Raw genomic sequence first — 19052 nt, 5'->3', positions numbered from 1 at the left:
GTTTTAAAGGAAATGTTCGCTTGTATAGCATTCCTGCATAATTCAGATACTGCACAAAGCTCGATGCTGGGAACCAATTTTGTATCTCTCTGAATGTTTTTTATGCAACCTGCTTTTACAGGTTTAAATTACATTTTGTGACACTGTTTTTGTGGTTGAATTAGAAACTTTTTTTTTCTTTAGTTAAACCTGTGATAAGTAATTGTCACAGTTAGTGCCCTGGTACAATGCTAATTTGAAGTGACATGTCCATACTGGCCCTCTGTAACATGAAGAAGCCTAACAGGTGTGAGGGGTGTGGCTTCCCATGGGCTCTCTTGAACTTCTAACCAGAGAAAAATAGCAGAAAAAGTGAAATGAACCTTGAATAAAGCTGTCAGCAGTAATTATCTCAGCAACACTTTGTGGGGAGATAAAATAAGCACTGATGCTTTTATAACCTGAGCACACTGCATCCAAGATAGATTTTTCACCCATTTAGTATAAACTTCTAAATACCTTTCAAGAAATATTTTCATACAGTCTAATTAAACAATAATAACAATTAACATGAAATATAAATTGTTGAAAAACATGTATTTGTTTTTATTTTAACATGGTTTCTTTTTGATATTTGTTTAAGTAGTTTTAATAACAGAAACTTTTTTTCCATGCTTCTTTTTTTGGTAAGCCGTTATGGTATGGAATCTCAAGTAATGTGTAGAAAATTATGTTCTCTTTTGGGAAAGGATACTTCCACAATTAAAAACATGCTTGAAAGTTTGGTTTTCAGTTTCTTTTAGAGGTATTCAGTGTATTGAACATATCAGCATATGGATCATATATGAAGCAGGTAATACATGTATGTGAATGAGCTGAATGACCTGCAAGTCATCATATGAACACCACTGTATTGCAGTACAGTAAGAACCACAGAAGATTTGATCAATGTTTTTCCATTTGTTCTCCAAACACAATCCATTATCTTTTTCTTTGACAGCTGTCTTTTAAAAGTATACTTCAATTTATTTAGCAAAATAATTCAAATCACTAATGACTATGTTTGCCTGACCTGAGTAGAATATAGAAAAGTTAAAGTGAGATTTTTGTTTATAAATTTCCTGGCTATAGAAGCTAACTGTGGAGGGCGGGGGGGGGGGGGGGGGGGGGGGGGGCGGGTGGAAACAGGTGAAACGTGGTTTTGCAACATAAGTTGTTCTCTTTATTTTTTTCATGGTCTTAAAATATAGTTATATTTTGTGCAATCTAATGACTTAACTTTTTTTCCCCCGTAATTCAGCTTTACCATGTTCCTGCATCCCCAAAATTAAAAGCTTGACAAGTCAGCCTGGTTGGTTTACGTTTCAGGTGGAGATGATGTCATTTTTAAAAGCTGGGAATCTCCAGGCACAGTAGCTCACACCTGTAATCACAGCACTTTGAGAAGCCAAGGTAGGAGGATTGCTTGAGCCCAGGATTTCAAGACCAGTGTGGGCAACATAGCAAGACTCTACTAAAAATAAAAAATAAAAAGTTGGCCAGATGGCATGTTCCTGTAGTCCCAGCTGCTCAGGAGGCTGAAGTGGAAAAATTGTTGGAGCCTGGGAGGTCAAGGCTGTGGTGAGCTGTGATCAAGCCACTGTCCTCCAGCCTGGGTGACAGAGCGAGACCTTGCCTCAAATAAATACTAGAGATGAAGTTAGTTCTGACTCTGTTTTGCTGTCTGTTAGCTCTGTTATCGATCCTGAGTGAAAATATGAGCCTCATTTTTCTTGCCTGTGAAATGGCAATGTGGCAAACTATGCCAGGTTCGTTCTCACTAAGAGGGAATAACAAGGATTAGGCAGAATAGCATAAAATAGAATTAGCATGATCTATACTTTATTCACAAACCTAAAGCCTGGGAAATTATTGACTTTATCAAAGCAGAAACTGTTCACCAGTGGCTTTATCTTTAGCACTCAGCTGAGGTCTTGGCACGTTGTGGTTGCTCAGTAACTATTAGTTAAGTGAGTGGATAATGGTATTTTGCACTGTACTTATAGTACTGTCTGTCTGTTCCCCCAGAGTGATTTAGCAAAATTCATACAATCAAGCATAGGTAGATACATTGGTTGATAGACAGATTTAGATACACATACTCTTGAATCTTCACAACAATCTTGTAACTTATAAGACTTTACAGAGGTGGAAATTAAGGCACTGACAAGGTGAGAGGGTTGTCCAGGGTCATGCAAGCTGTTAACCAGCAGAGCCAGGATTTCAAACCCTAGAAGAATGGCTTTGGAGTTCAAGTTCATAATTGCTCTGCTTTTATACCTCTCCAACGAAGTATGACATCTACCTACCGAAGAAATTGCCTTACAATGACACATTTTTCCAGACACTTCGTTGTCAGTGATACAAATGATTTGAGAGATATGGGGATATATTTTAGGGTAAGATTTCTCCTTCTTCAGTAAGATACTACTTCTTCCCCTCCCCTCCTAGGACAGCAGGTCCCCTGATCCATTGCACTCATTGAAGCAATGTTGCTGCCTCTCTTAGAACTACCATTTCCCTAGTGAACAGAAATGTCATACATGGTTATGGCCTGGGCAGACTTCCACAGATCTAGGATGACAGAGTTTTGATCTCTAGGAATTTGGCTTTCCCCTCTTGGGTCCAGTTCCTGACCCACTCATGTAAAACCTTTGCCTATTGATGTGCAAGGTGAGACTGAACTCCATAGGCAGGGCTCAGGCACCTGACCAAATTGAGGACTAGCTAAAATAGGGACAGGGCAAAAGCAGCTTTCCATAAGACATGTCCACCATTGTGCCATGTCTGTTTACCATTACCATGGCAGCACCTAGAAGTTACTGCCCCTTTCCATGTCAACAACCAGACAACCCAGAAGTTACCCCCTTTTCCTAGAAATTTCTGCATAATCACCCCTTAATTTGCATGTAATTAAAAGTGGATATAAATATGACTGCAGAACAGCCTTTGAGCTGCCACTGTGAGCACACTGCCTATGGGGGAGTCCTGCTCCACAAGGAGCAGTACGCTTTGCTACTGTTGTACACTGCCACTTCAATAAAAGTTGCTAACACCTCCAGCCCACCTTGAATTCTTTTCTGGGCAAAGCCACGAACTCTCCTGTGCTAAGCCCCAGTTTTGGGACTCGCCTGCCCTGCATCACTGTGACATCCACATTGCCTCTGTCTACTCAGTTCCCACCTGGGATTCTGGGTCTTCCTTTAGGAACTAGCTGAATAAATGAGGTTTATTTCTGGAAGATTTGTCCAAGTATCACTGGATATGATTGACTACCCAAAGATACCAAGTGTTTTGGAGATAGAGAAAAATGTGAAATTGGGGAGGTTATATAGAAGGCTTTCAGAAAGAGATTGAGCTGAGTTTTGAAGAAGTTCTGTCACTTAAATTTTTCTTGTGTTATCTTCACATACCTAAGAAATAGACAGGTGGAAAAGAATGGTGAGGGAAACCCAGGCAAAAGTAATGGAATGAGCAGAAGCCTAAGAGTAGGCACGTGCAAGGCACATTTTTGGATCATTGAGCAAACAAACCTGTATACAAAAGTAGTGGGAGGTAATGGCTGGAAAGGTGGGCAGGGTTATGGCCTTGAACATCAGACTGAAACAGTTTTCAGGGTGAGAGAAAACATGAGAATCATCTAGTCCAATTTTTTCATCATGCAGGTGATAAAACTTAAGAGAGTTGATCAAGGTCACAGAATGAGTAAGAGGCAGATTTAGAGTTTTAACCCAGGTCCTTTGATCTACATATAGTGTTCTTCCCAAGTATTTACACACATGGAATCATACCACAGGCCAACTTACGGGGGAGAGAAGTCATACAAGAGCACCATGAAGCCTAAAGACGTAAAAGAACAATTCTTGCTTTAATGGTGGTAACAGGAAAAAAAAAAAAAAAAAGTGGCTTACAGGCTCATTAAATGTTTTTGAGCTAAATGTTCTCAGGAGGCTTAACTGGTCTCCCAAAGTCATTGCAGCAGACAGAGATATCCTTTTTAGTTTTTCGTTTGTTTGTTTTTATTCTTGTTCTTTTTGCTTCCAATAGCCTGTTGTTCTTTCTCTCAATTTTGGTTTAGTTCCTGTCCCAGGAATTGAATGGGAAACCTGAAGCAAGTTCCACTTTTGGACATGGCTGTGTAATGTATCCTTTTGAAATTCCCCGTCATAAGTAGGTAATGAGTGATGTAAGATATGGGCCCTTAGAAACTCTCACAGCTACAATATATCTAAACAAAAATGCTCTCCACAGGTTGGCACTCACAAGAATGTCATGTGGGAAATGATAAGAAACCCTTCTCTCTTAATAATTTAAATTTGTTCACTTAGGAAGAAATTTTTCTTTAATATTGGTCAGCATCATTTGGATATCTTTAGTATGGAAAAGACTGAAAAAATATATTTTGTTGTGTGTATGTTTTAGAACATATACTAATACAGTTAAATTTAATTGACATAAGTTGATATAAAATACTTAAATGATACCAATTCTGTCATCTAGGCTTAGATTCTTAAAAACAGAAATAATTGGGCATTGCAACTAAAAACACCTATTTGATAATCCTTCCTTCTGGCAAGGAGACAAAGATGAAGTGGTGTCTGATTTTTATTTTTTTAAAGTTGAAAATCTAGTCCACTATGCTACATATTTTTTCACTTATCTTTTTATGTCAACAAACATATTATTCCCATTTCTCAGACAAGGAAACAGATCTTTTGAGATCAGCAGCTTTCCTGAGAAATGACATTAGATATCAAAGCTAGGATCCAAAGCCAGATTGTTTGGATCCAAGTGCCTGACGTATAATAACTTAATATTTATTGAATACGTTGTCAACTCTGAGTAACTATATGGTTAGTATAACATTCAACAAATAGTTCTGAATTATCAAATAATATGAGGAAGAAAAGCAGAGTCAAGAGAAGTCTGCACATATTCCAGATCTCTTTTTCCCCCTCACTATTCTTACTGGTTATAAGCAATATGTTTAGTATGTTCTTTTCCCTCTTCTGCCCTCCACCAGAGGGTGCTCATAAGCAACTAAATGACATAAAGCTGTAGTGATAGGAACTGAGAAAGAAGGGCTATTTTAATTCATAGTGTGGATTATTGGCCTGTGTGGGGGGGGAAAAAAAAAGTTGACTTTGAAACAGAGTTCTTGATTCAGCTGAAATAACTTTGGTTTAAAGTTGCCTTACAATATAACATCTTGAGCACTTACTTACCTGAGGATAGTACTTTTTTATATAAATAAAGTTGACCATTCTCTCTGAATAGGTATGAGGGACTATGCCACTAGACAATGTTAGGCTGGTCTAATTGGGTTGTATTTCCTACTGTGTAACTTAATGCTCTTCAGAAGTATTTTAATGATGTAAAATACTTCAGAACCTCTTCTATTGTACTCACTAAAATCAATAAGTAATGAAGTACTAGTATAAAAGCATATCCATTTAGAAATTTTGCTAATTCTGTTACAGTGAGCAGCTCTTTATCTCCCTATGATGTAATCTGGTTTTAGGTGATGAAATGCCCTAGAAGATTTTTTTTTTTAAAAAAAAGCTTTTCTGTTGAGCAACTCTCTTTGATAGCCAAAATCTCAAGATAATGTTGGGACAGTATAAGGAAGCATAAAAGTAGGTAATTATAATATAGAAAAATAGCATCAGGTGATCCTCCTTGATTTTGAGAGTCCCACCAGATTAAACGAAAGAAACCAAAAAAGTAAGGAAGGGGCATTTAAATTTATTATATATATTTCCAAAAGCTTTTAAAAGAAAATATGAGATAATTAAATCAAGATAGTTGTTAGTATTTTACAATTAACTGTAACATCTTTAAAAAACACATAGTTGGCTGGGTGTGGTGGCTCACACCTGTAATCCCAGCACTTTGAGAGGCCAAAAGGGGGAGCCCAGGAGTTCAAGACTAGCCTGGGCAACATGATGAGACTCCATCTTTACAAAAAAAAATAAGGAGACCCTCATCTCTACAAAAAATTTAAGAATTAGCTGGGCATGGTGGCATGCACCTGTAGACTCAGCCACACAGGAGGTTGAGGTGGGAGGATTGCTTGATGCTAGGAGATTGAGGTGGCAGTCGGCCATGATTGTATATCACTGTACTCCAGTCCAGTCTGGGTAACATGGCAAGACTCTGTCTCAAAAAAAAAAAAAAAAAGAAGAAGAAAAAGAAAAACCAAGATTAGGAGTCAAAAAGAGAACATGCTTGTGCTATCATTAAGCAGATGTGAGACTTGAAGCAAACACTTTACCTCTCTATACCTCAATTTCTTTCCCTGTTAAGTGAGAGGATTAGACGCTTACCTTGTGAGGAGAAACTGTCTTTCATTTGGAATCTGTTGGGGATGATGGGATTACTGGTAGAAGTTTAAGAGAAGGCTGCCGATACCTTCTCTCTGGAAATTCTCATTACTAGCTTGGAATGGGGCAAGGGAGATGCTGGGTAGGGGAAGGTATGGCAGCAGCACTTGACTCAGCTAAGGCTTCAAGATCTCCTGGTTGGGATACAAGCAACTGATGAATTCTGAGGACTCTTCCAAAGCTAATATCTTGTGTGTAAAATGAAGCCATGTATAGCAGCCATCGTTGTTTCTTCCAACTACGGTTGCTTACATGGTAGCATTTGTGTTTATGTACATAGCAAAAAGCCTCAGAACTTGTAACTGTTGGTGTTTATTTCATTAAACTTTACCAACTTGCCAAATCAATTGAGGACTATAACACAGCAAGGCCAAGCAGAGAACACAGTTTTTTGAGCTATTTACACAAGAGTTTTGTTGATAATTGATCTTGACCTGCACATGTCTTTTAATATTCTGTTGGTTCCAGAATATTATTAGTCACTTCCTTTTTAACAGTGTGCCTTTTTATGAGGTGACTAAACTGCTGTTTAACCCTGCTACAAGAATGTGGCAGTGGGCTAGTCCAGACAAGTGCATGTACACTTGGTAACTAGCATTCTTAATAAGCTTGCTTCAACCTGCCACAAATTAAAGCTCTGTGTGACTTTTCTAGCACATAAGTGACAAAAAAATGGCTGGGGGAAGGGCAGAAGAAATCTCGGATTGTGAATAAAAATAAATAAGCTTTTTTGATTTGTGCTTTGGTTGGCAGTAAATGAAATTTTAGCCTCATGACTCAGTTTGGTTTAAAACCACCTCAGTAACCTGTTTAGCTGAACAGTAAGCATCTGAAAATTTAAAAGGGGTATTCCAGCAGTCATCTTCAGGACTCCTTACCATAAAAAGCCTTATTTATGTTGGAAATGGGATGTTGTAGAAAACTCCATGGCTTTTGGAGTTAAATTTGGTTTGCCATCTGGTACCTGATTTATCTCGGACAAGTTACTCCACCACTCTAAGGTTGTTTTATGATTTGTACAATCATGATAGTCTTTAATTTACAGAGTTGTCATGTATGGTAGACATATGTTAAGCACTTTCTATGTAGTTTCTGACTAATTGATGGTCTCTAGGAGTAGCTGTTTTAATTAAGCCAAAGAAAGTAATTATTGGTTATCAGATAGACAAGATATTTTAGAGCCTTAATAGTTGTTTGATTGGATTCTTTTAAAATGGTTGTGAGATAAACTGCCTGAATTTTAATTTGGGTTCACCACTCAGTACCTGTTTGACTTTGGGCAACCTTCTTATTCTGTGTGAGGTTTAGTAACCTCATCTCTAAAATGGGAATTATAATCCTTACCTGGCAGAGTTATTATGAGAATTAAGTGGGATAGTGCATATAAAGCACTTTGTGTAATAACAGTACATATTGAGCTCTTAATAGCAGTTATTATACAACTGTTTTTTAAAATACTGAATGGTGTCAGGGGTGTATGTATACATATGTCAAAAAGCAATACTTTAGGCTGGGTGAGGTGGCTCCTGTCTATAATCTGAGCATTTTGGGAAGCCGAGGCGGGCAGATCACTTGAGGTCAGGAGTTCAAGACCAGCCCGGGCAACATGATGAAACCCCACCTCTACAAAAATACAAAAATTAGCCGGACTTGGTGGCGTGCATCTGTAGTCCCAGCTACTCAGGAGGCTGAGGCAGGAGAATCACTTGAACCTGGGAGGGGGAGGTTATAGTGAGCCGAGATCATACCACTGCACTCCAGCATGGGTGGCAGAGTGAGACTGTCTCAAAAAAAAAAAAAAAAAAGTAATACTTTATATGAGGATATAAATGTGTGTATTAATAACACTGAATACTGCCTTATTGAAATATAATTGACCTGTAATAAGCCATATATTTTTAAGTGTATAATTGGATACATCTTGACGTACAAATACATAGATTAAGGAGACCATCAGTGCAGTGTATTCAATGCTAATATCCAGTAGCATTCCCAAATCTGGATGAAATTACATCAGTGCCATGTTAGGATGATGATAAGCTTGAGATATGGTTTTTTAAAAATGTCTCATATTAATTGTTCTTCTTAAAACACAAGAGAATTGTATTTTACAAACTGAGTGAATAAAAGATACAAACAGTAAAGCTCTAGTTTGAATCTTGTTCAGTTGTGTTAGTGGGTGTGTCACATGCAGAGCAAGGAGTCTGCAGGTGACATAACCAAATCTCCTTAGTGATATATGAAGATCATAGCCCATTAGGGCTAGAAGGGATCTGAGAGGCCATGTAGTTGGTCCTACCTATATTTTACAAAAGGAGATGTTAAGACTCTTGGTTACTGACCCAAGGTCCCATAACAGGTTTTATAGCTTGCAGTACTCTTAAAATGTCTTAGTCTTTGTCATTTATAATTAGAAAAAAAGAGAGACTGCAAGCATGTATTTGGGAGAGGGTTAAAATTTGGCTATAAAATAAAAAATAATTTGAAGAACTAATTCATATATATATGAGTATCTATGTATATATATGAATATGTGTATATATGAATATATATGTGTATATATGAATATATATGTGTATATATATAATTGAGACTGAGTCTCACCCAGGCTGGAGTGCAGTGGCTCAATCTCGGCTCCCTGCAACCTCTGCCTCCCAGGTTCAAACAGTTCTCCTGCCTCAGCCTCCTGAGTACCTGGGAGTGCACGCTGCCGCCACCATGCCCGGCTAATTTTTGTATTTTTGTAGAGATGGGGTTTCACCACGTTGGTCAGGCTGGTCTCCAACTCCTGACCTCAAGTGATCCACCCGCCTTGGCCTCCCTAAGTGCTGGGATTACAGGTGTGAGCCACCACGCCCAGCCTACTAATTCATATTTTTAAAGAAAGAAGTATTAAGAATGGCCCTAAATGCTCTGAGGACCAAGCTTAAAATGATAATACTGTGTTTTACTAACAACTTGTTAGACATAGCCAGTGATCAGTCATGGTGGTTTACAGGAGTTTTCCTTTGCATATTGTCCTAGTATTTTATTTTCGTATGAAGAATAACATAAAGAATAATACAAGGAAAATATTTTATCCTTTGTTTATTATGTAAAGAAGAAACATCAAAAAGATTCTAAGATTTCACGAAAGAGCTTTTTTGCCTTTTCAGTTGTTTCAAATAATAGTCGTCATTATTCATGAAAATTAGTTGCACATGTACACATTGCATAGTTCAGCAGTTCTCAGCTTTTTGGTCTCAGGATCCTTTTTCACTTGTAAAGAAATCATCAAAGACCCCAGAGAGCTTTTGTTTATGTGGATTATATTCATTGACATTTACCATTCTAAAAATTAATATTGAAGAAAATAATATTTAAGATAACAAGTGAATTACATGTTAATATAAATAGAATTTTACACAAAGTAATTATATTTTCTAAGAATTCAGTAAGTAAAGTGACATTGTTTTTATACTTTTACAAATCTCTTTAATGTCTGTCTTAATAAAGGACAACTGGATTTTTGTGTCTTCCTTCTTCTACACTTAACCTGTTATAATGAATTTTGTTTGGTTGAAGATATGAAGAAAATCTGACCTCATAAAGATCTGTAGTTGGAAAAGGGAGGAGTATTTTAATAGTCTTTTCAAATAATTATAGCTATTATTCTTTGATACTAAACTAGAACTTGAGAAGTGGTAGTTTCCTAAAGGTTAGTTTTATTTTTTTAATTTTAATTTGTATGTGTGTGTGTATGTGTGGCACGGAGCTTTCTCAGGTAGAGCTAAATGTTACTTTCTTTGTAGAATCTGAAACCCTATCAGTATACTTTTTGTATTAATACTTTGTCATAGTGAGATACATTGATATGCCTCACACTTTGAATTAAACCTTTATCCATACATAATTTTATAACATTATGCAATCACTGTTCATTTGGAGAATATTGGTCTTGTAAGTTATGCAGATTTTCCAAATGTTGATACATTATATGATATAAAAAATCACATCTATTAATAAAACTACTGAGCTCATCACAAAGGCTTTAAGTATTGAGAAGCTGTCAAGCTCATGATGGCTGATAGTTTTTAAAACTCTTAATTTTTATGTGAAAACTCAAATTTTGTCATTGGCAATTAATACTGTCAAACCTGTTTCTTGAAGTAGTAGTCTCACTTCTTTCATTTTGGAGAAAATGTTCAGCAATTAGGGATACTCAATCACAGGTTGAGTACCTGTAATCTGGAAATCTAACTTTTTAAGCAGCAGTGTCATGTTGAAAGGAAATGCTCATTGGAGCATTTCAGATTTGGATTTTTAGATTTGGAGTGCTCAACTGTTAGGTATGTATGATGCAAATATTCCAAAATCCAAAACAGTTCTAAGTCTGAAACAGCTCTGGTCCCAAGCATTGAATAAGGGATGCTTACCCAAATACCAAATCCAAATAACCACAGTTTGTCTGCCCATCATTTGTTTAAGTAGTAATGGTGTTTCATGAAAAAAAGTGGCTAATTCAGCATATAACTCAAACACAAGTGCTTTTTCTTCAAGCCATCCATTATACTTTGATATGCTCTACAAGTGCTTTATACATACTTCCCATTTGTCACATAGAACGTTAAAAGACATGTGTTGAGTCAAAATTTAATTAAAAGTAACAATTTTTCTGATCTAACAGGGACATTCTTAAATGAAACTGCCATTTTTACAGAGTACATGGAACTGGAGATTTTTAACAGTTTGGTGCTACTACCTTAATTTGTGCTGAAGTATCAGCAGATTTGCCCACCATTGCTTTTTTTAATATCAGTATAAAAACACAGTGTGGCCAGCCGTGGTGGCTCACACCTGTAATCCCAGCACTTTGGGAGGCTGAGACGGGCAGATCACCTGAGGTCAGGAGTTCAAGACCAGCCTGGCCAACGTGTTAAAACCGCGTCTCTACAAAGATACAAAAAATTAGCCAGGTATGGTGGCACGTACCTGTAATCCCAGCTGCTTTGGAGGCTGAAGCGGGAGAATCACTTGAACCTGGGAGGTAGAGGTTGCAGTGAGCCAAGATCGTACCACCACACTCCAGCCTGGGTGACAGAGCGAAATTCCCTCTCAAGAAAATAAATAAATAAATAAAACACAGTGAAAAAGTCTAATGCCATTTAAGTATTATTATGAAATAATTTTGACCTAATGGAACTCCTGAAAGAATCTCAAGAACCCTGTGCCTATAGTACGTACTTTGAGAATCACGTAGTTAGTATGTTCTTTTTTTTTTTTTTGAGACGGAATTTCGCTCTTGTTGCCCAGGTTGGAGTGCAGTGACCCAATCTCAGCTCACTGCAACCTCTGCCTCCTGGGTTCAAGCAATTCTCCTGCCTTAGCCTCCCAAGTAGCTGGAATTACAGGCATGAACCACCACGCCCGGCTTATTTTTTTATTTGGTAGAAGTGGGGTTTCACCATGTTGGTCAGCCTGGTCTCGAATTCTTGACTTCAGGTAATCCACTGGCCTCAGCCTTCCAAAGTGCTGGGATTACAGGCGTGAGCCACCGTGCCCAGCACATGAGCCATTGTGCCCAGCACAGTATGTTCTTAACACTAAATACTGTCTGTAAGAAGAAAAGAAAAAACTTCAAGTGGACTTTGAGTATTCACTCACTGATGGAATATCTACCATGTAGCAAGTGTATTCTCATTTAAGCCATCCTCACAGAAAGCCTGTTAGGAAAGGTCATGTTAATTTTATAGAACAAAAAACTTAGCCTTTTTTTTTTTTTTTTTTTTTTTTTAAAAAAAAAGACAAGTTCTTGCTCTGTCACCTAGGCTAGAATGCAGTGGCATGATCCCAGCTCCCTGCAGCCTTGATCTCCTAGGCTCAGGCAATCCTCCCATCTCAGCCTCCCTAGTAGCTGGACTATGAGTGTGTGCCACCATGCTCAGCTAATTGTTTTTTCTGTTTTTGGAGACAGGGTCTCACTCTGTGACCCAGGCTGCAGTACAGTGGTGTGATCATGGCTCACTGCAGCCTTGACTACCTGGGCTCAAGTGATCCTCCTGCCTCAGCAACCCAAGTAGCAGGGACTACAGGTGTGCACCCCTGTACCCAGCTAATCTTTTGTTTATGTTGTTAGAGACAAGATCTCACTATGTTGCCCAAGCTGGTCTTGAACTCCTGAGGAGCTCAAGCTATCCTCCTGACTTGGCCTTGCAAAGTGCTGGAATTACAGGCATGAGTCACCACGCCCAGCCAGGAAACTTAGTTTTGAGATGTAAAATATTGATTTGAGTGAATAGTAGAAGTGAATTTGAACTCAGGACGCTCTGAGTTTAAAAGTCCATTCTACACTTAGCTGTCTCCTGTTATTAAATAGAAAAAGTTCCTTTAGCAATCAACAAGAATTTGTTAAGTGCCTGCCTGTCCATGGATTACTTTTTAACAGGGCAAATTTATTTAATTTTGGTCGTTTTTCTTCATGTCTTGTCAAAAAATGATTTACCGTCCTTATATTTCAATCATTAACAGCTGATAAGAACAATTAAATTCTTGCCTACAACAGCTACTTTTTCCTTGAGATGTGGTCTTAAAAATATAAATACTGTAAAATAATTATGATTTTTGTGAAAAAAAGGTTTTCTTTGGATAATTTAAATGCATAAACTTTTTGTGTTGATGTAGTATAATTATCAAATTATTTAATTGGACACATATACTTAAAATAATGTTAATATTATATAATGTTAATTTACAAATACTGCTTTTGTATCTACCCTCACATTTCATGATATTTATTCAAATTCTATAGGCATTTTTTGTATATAAGCATCATCATCACCACTAGGGTCACTGTTTTTTTCTCTTTGGTTGACACTGTAAAGACTAAATAATTGAATTTAATAAGGTAACTATTCTTGTGTTAATTAAGGAACAGGCTAACTCAGAAAGACCCCAAAATACAAGATGACAGTGGGCTTCTCTCATGGAACAGTGTAGGTGAGGAAGGTATTTCTGCTAAAGTCATGTTTTCTAGAGTCCATCCTTCTCACTGGACATTTTATTTCAAGCCACAAGTATTCTTCACAGACTAGTAAAAAGTAATGTTTGTTGAGCCACTACTGTGTGCTAGGCATTTTCTCATTGCTTTACCCGTAAACTCAACCTTATTATCCCTACACTGTGGAGAAAGTAATAATCAAGTACTATCCCTATCTAGGTGTCATTAAGGACAGTTGTAATTTTTTCATTTGCTTATTTTTTTGTTTTGGTTTGGTTTCATTTGTCCTATATATGTATATTCATCATCTTCCCAAGACATTTTTCAAAGAATCTTTTAAAGGCAGGTTTATAAGAACTTTTAATACTTGCAATTGTGAGATTATACCTCTAGGATAAGACAATGTCTTAATCATTGTCTTCTTTATTAACCAGTTTTGACAAGTAAACTCTCTGAGTACCTGAAGCATCATTGACTCAAGTTATTTAAGGCTAATCTGTTTAAACAGTGTATTGAAAATGAAGTATTGAAAATGAAGCACCCTGTAATAGGAGAACTTTTATAACTACTCAAATATAAGGCAGCTTCCTTTAGGGTAAAACCTAAACTTAGATTTTTATATATTTTTGGTATATGTATCTTAGGGAAATTTTAAATTCTGTATCTCACCTACAATTTTATATTTCTATCCTTACTGCCCTCAGAGTTAGGAAACTGAAGTATTATTCTGCTAATCAGAAAAGTAGCAGACGCACATTGAGGCAGTGAGGGATTGGGGGCAAGTATGTATACTTTGCCTTATTTGGGGCTCATTACAATTTCCTGGAGCCTCAATCTATCATCTAATGAAAATTAGCCTTGGCTACCATAACATCTCATGTGTGGAAAAAATTCAAATTTTCAAAGCCTTCCTGGTAATGCAATACCCAGGATACTAGAGTTAACTTTCTAATCTAGCTTCAGCAATAATAGAAAATACCTGAAAGGTAAAATCCTTTTGTGAAACATGGCCATATTTTGTTTACAAATGATGGATTCTACTTTTTGCAGATGTGTCTTGCTGAATCAGGGCTCTCTTATCCCTGCCATCGACTTACAGTGGGAAGAAGATCTTCACCTGCACAGACCCAGGAACAGTCAGAAGAAGTAAGCCTGTTTGCCAGCTTTTCATTGAACAGAAGGCCCATCCCCCACCTACCTGCCCATTTCCCTTTCTTTTTTATCTGCCAGAGCAATGAATAGATAAAGTTAATATAGCATTAATTATATCCTGGTAAATTCTTGAAGGCAGAAACTGTCCATGCAAGGTTATTACTAATGTGCTCCTTCTTTCTCTGTTAGTTTTATGTTTCAACAGACAGAATTCAGGTGGATTGGTTGAAATGATTTTTACTTAGAACTATCAGGCTAACAAAGAACTTTCTAGTCTGGGCACAGTCAGTCACGCCTGTAATCCCAGCACTTTGGATGGCTGAGGCAGGTAGAGCACATGAGGCCAGGAGTTCGAGACCAGCCTGGCCAACACAGTGAAACCCCGTCTCTACTAAAAATACAAAAATTAGCCAGGTGTGGTGGCGGACACCTGTAATCCCAGCTACTTGGGAGGCTGAGGCATGAGAATTGCTTGAACCCAGGAGGCAGAGGTTGCAGTGAGCCGAGATGGCGCCACTGCACTCCAGCCTGGGCAAGAGCATGAGAATGCATCTCAAAAAAGAAAAAAGAAAGTTTTTTTGGTGTTGACTGTGTAGTTGAGTAGATTCATGAGGATTGACCCTGGAAGTCCTTTAACTCATTGGGTTGGAGCACTTACTATGAGACAGACGCTGTGCTTGATATTTTTAGAGAACAAAAATGAGTAACACTGTACCTATACCAAAGTGCTCAGAGTCAAGGGTGATAGATAATAAAATAACAGTGGCGGGGTGCAGTGACTCACGCCTGTAATCCCAGCACTTTGAGATGCCAAGGTGAGCGGATCACCTGAAGTCAGGAGTTCAAGACCAGCCTGACCAACATGGAGAAATTCCATCTCTACTAAAAATACAAAATTAGCCAGGCATGGTGGTGCATGCCTGTAATCCCAGCTACACAGGAAACTGAGGCAGAAGAATCATTTGAACGCAGGAGGTGGAGGTTGTAGTGAGCTGAGATTGTGCCATTGCATTCCAGCCTGGGCAATGAGTGAAACTCCATCTCAAAAAATAATAATAAAAATATAATAATAATAGTGATGGCATAATATAAAAAATGCAGTGATAGTGTTGCACACAAGTGTCCTAAAGAAACAAAGAGAATGGGCAGATGAGATTGAACATGTTTGTGTGTGTGTTGTGCCTATTTCGGTCTATGTGAGCCCGAAGAATATATATATATATTCTTTTTTTTTTTTTTTTTTTTTTTTTGAGACTAGGGTTTCACTCTTGTTGCCCAGGTTGGAGTGCAATGGCGCGATCTCAGCTCACCGCAACCTCCACCTCCCAGGTTCAAGCAATTCTCCTGCCTCAGCCTACCAAGTAGCTGGGACTACAGGTGCCTGCCACCACACTCGGCTAATTTTTGTATTTTTAATAGAGATGGGGTTTCACTATATTGGCCAGGCTAGTCTCGAACTCCTAACCTCATGATCCACCCCCCTCGGCCTCCCAAAGTGCTGGGATTACAGGCATGAGCCACCGCGCCCAGCCCGAGCCTAAAGAATATTATGAGGAAATACCTAAATTCTGTTCCATGGCTACAAACAGCACTTTCATGCTCAACTCTGACCATGGTTATAAGGAAATGGGAAAGAGGGCATGGATGTTTTAACTTACTCATTTAAGAAATATTTATTAAGCTCTTACTATGTGCTAGGAAAAGTAATCACCAAGACGTTAAAAAGTGTATACAATGGAGGCCATAACTAAATAGCACAGATGAGCTTTATTTAAACTATATATATATATATATATATTTTTTTTTTTTTTTTTTTTTTTGGAGACAGGGTCTCACTCTGTCACCCAGGCTGGAGTGCAGTGTCACAATCTCGGCTCACTACAACCTCTGCCTCCTGGGTTCGAGTGATTCTCGTGCCTCAGCCTCCGGAGTAGCTGGGATTACAGACATGTGCCACCACACCCGGCTCATTTTTTTGTATTTTTAATAGAGACAGAGTTTCACCACGTTGGCGAGGCTGGTCTTGAACTCCTGACCTCAAATGATCCACCCTCCTTAGCCCTCCAAAGTGCTAGGATTACAAGTTTGAGCCACCATGCCTGGCCTTAAACTAGAATTTTTTAAATTGGAGCACAATTCAAGTATTTAAAAGCTTAGGCTAGTACAATAAAAAATTGTTTCCATTTACATTCTATACAAAATGTGGTTGCTCATTTTTATTTAAACTGCCTATATATTTTGGACACCCATTATGGAATCGACCACAGGACTTCTTCAGCAATCCTTTGAATATGTATTTATATCACTTAAACATGTGAAAGAGAAATGGAGCTACATAATTCAGGTTGTAGTCTATAATCATCCTGTGAAAATTATACTTTGCCACTCTGGTTTTTAACATTTTTTAGAAAACCACAGAGAAGGAAACTTTTTCCCCTGCTAATAATATGACTGTGCTATATTATACCGTACTGTACTTGGTCTGCAAAAATGTTTATTACTTTTCAAGAGACCAAACTTTTTTTTTTTTTTTTTAAAAGCACTTTATCTCACCAGCCCTTGTGAAAGAAAGATAATATTGAGTTTCACTGCTTGGCCGAAATTGCTGGACATAATTTAATGAGATATTTCTTTAAAGTGCTTGAGTCTGTTTTTAATGTCTAGAGTAGGTCATACTTCCACTCTTTAATGGATAAATCCACTAACATTAAAAGGTGGCTAACTAGCCCCAACCAAAATTTTTAATTATTCTGTGTCCTATCTGAGAGGTGACAGGTAACTTTCACTTCATTTATTTCCCTTCTCTCACCCTCACCATTATATGTGTTATTTGGGTGGTCCCATCAGCAGAGAGAAGCCAGTTCCATATAGTGAAGAGCAGTGTTTGTAAGGCTAGCACACTATTTAGGTTATTTTGAGAAAATGGTAGTGTGGGATTGGGAGGCTTTGCCAAACTAAAACAGTCACAACCTCGGTAATATCTTATTATTACTGAGTAATAATATCTTGTTATTAGGAGTTCTGCCCTCCTATAATAACCAGTTTCATTTTTGAGCAGCTTTTTCTGTTGTCTTCCTTATATTAATTTGAAATACGTGTAATTGTACCTTCTACCCATTGATTCTGCTGCTTTTTTCCGATTCTACTCTTCTCCTACATGACTTGGTGTGTTTTAAGACAATCATCTTTCTTTTCTTTTCTTTTTTTTTTTTTTGAGACAGTCTTGCTCTGTTGCCCAGGCTAAAGTGCAGTGGCACAATCTTAGCTCACTGCAGCTTCCTCCCCACGGGTTCAAGCAATTATCGTGCCTCAGCCTCCCAAGTAGCTGGGACTACAGACATGTGCCACCATGCCCGGCTAATTTTTGTATTTTGAGTAGAGGTGGGGTTTTGCCATGTTGGCCAAACTGGTTTTGAGCTCCTTACCTCAAGTGATTTGCCCTCCTTGGCCTCTCAAAGTGCTGGGTTTACAGGTGTGAGTCACCGCACCCAGCTAACAATAATCATTTTGCTATTGACTTTCTTAAACTTTGAGTTAGGAAGGAAATATTTGAGACCAGCAGTTACACTCAACTTTTAGATTTTATGGATTGTAGTTGTATGTCCTTTAGCTGGAATAATTTTAATTCTTACATCATATCTCTGGCCCTACAGACACAGTTTCTTTATGATCATTTAATTTTTTTTTTCTCATCCTACCCTTGTTCCTGAGCCCCCGTTTAATGATTTTCCCATATTTCTGGATACCTAGCTAGGTAACAATTTATCCTCAGTTGCTTGGGTGAAACAGTGTGGGGGCCTTGTTGACCCTGCCTCCTTGGGAATTGTTCAGTTCTCAGTTGACAATGGAGAAGGAGAGGCAGTCCAAAAACTTAACAACAAAAAAAGTTGTAATGTAATGTTAAAAGCATTAGTTTATAACTATGGTTAAAGAAACATTTATTGAATGCTCACTATGTACTAGTCAGATGAATATAAATTGATAATTTTGTATTATATGATTAATGAGAAAATTGAGGCAAGCATGAGATGCTAGAGAAGTATAGATAATGGGGGTGAGTTGTAACTTTCAAGAATGTTTGCAGGCAAGAACCTTGTTTGCCTTTCTCCCCTCTGTAGCTTTAACACCTAGCCTAGTGCCTGGCATGTAACAGACACAGAGTAGTTATTTGTAAATGGATTTATTTTTAAATAAAGAAAATAAAAGAAAAAAAGACTAGAGGAGGTGACATCCAAATTGGATTATAAAGAATGAGTCACAGCCAAATAAAGAATCAAAGGAATCATATTCCATTCATTCCATTCAGAGAAAAAGGCACGATTTGACGTAGCAAATGAGAAGATATGTGTAGGTAGGGTTACTGTTAGTGCAGAAGAAAGTGGGGGGGAAGGAAGATAAGAGATGAGGTGAAAGTGAGTAAGTCTTATATGACACATTGAGAACTTGAACTGTAGAAAGCAGTAAAAGACTTTTTTTTTTTTTTTTTTTTCCGGAGATGGAGTCTCACTCTGTTGCCCAGGCTG

At 37.8% G+C, this 19052-nt stretch overlaps 1 protein-coding gene across 4 annotated transcripts in view; it reads left to right on the top strand.

Moving 5' to 3' along the window:
- The window catches only part of FAF1 (Fas associated factor 1), a 495227-nt gene that overhangs the window by 330216 nt on the left and 145959 nt on the right, over nucleotides 1-19052 (top strand). For all 4 annotated transcript variants that reach the window (XM_021922862.2, XM_031668481.1, XM_021922837.2 and 1 more), the window contains one exon: nucleotides 14428-14523. In XM_021922862.2, the coding sequence (XP_021778554.2) occupies nucleotides 14428-14523 (96 nt within the window). The remainder of the gene's footprint in view (nucleotides 1-14427; nucleotides 14524-19052) is intronic.

The sequence above is a fragment of the Papio anubis genome, chromosome 1, assembly GCF_008728515.1.
Source record: "Papio anubis isolate 15944 chromosome 1, Panubis1.0, whole genome shotgun sequence".
NCBI classification, from domain to species: Eukaryota; Metazoa; Chordata; class Mammalia; order Primates; family Cercopithecidae; genus Papio; species Papio anubis.
The sequence above is the reverse complement of the archived record's forward strand: the minus strand, read 5'-3'. Positions and strand labels throughout refer to the sequence as shown.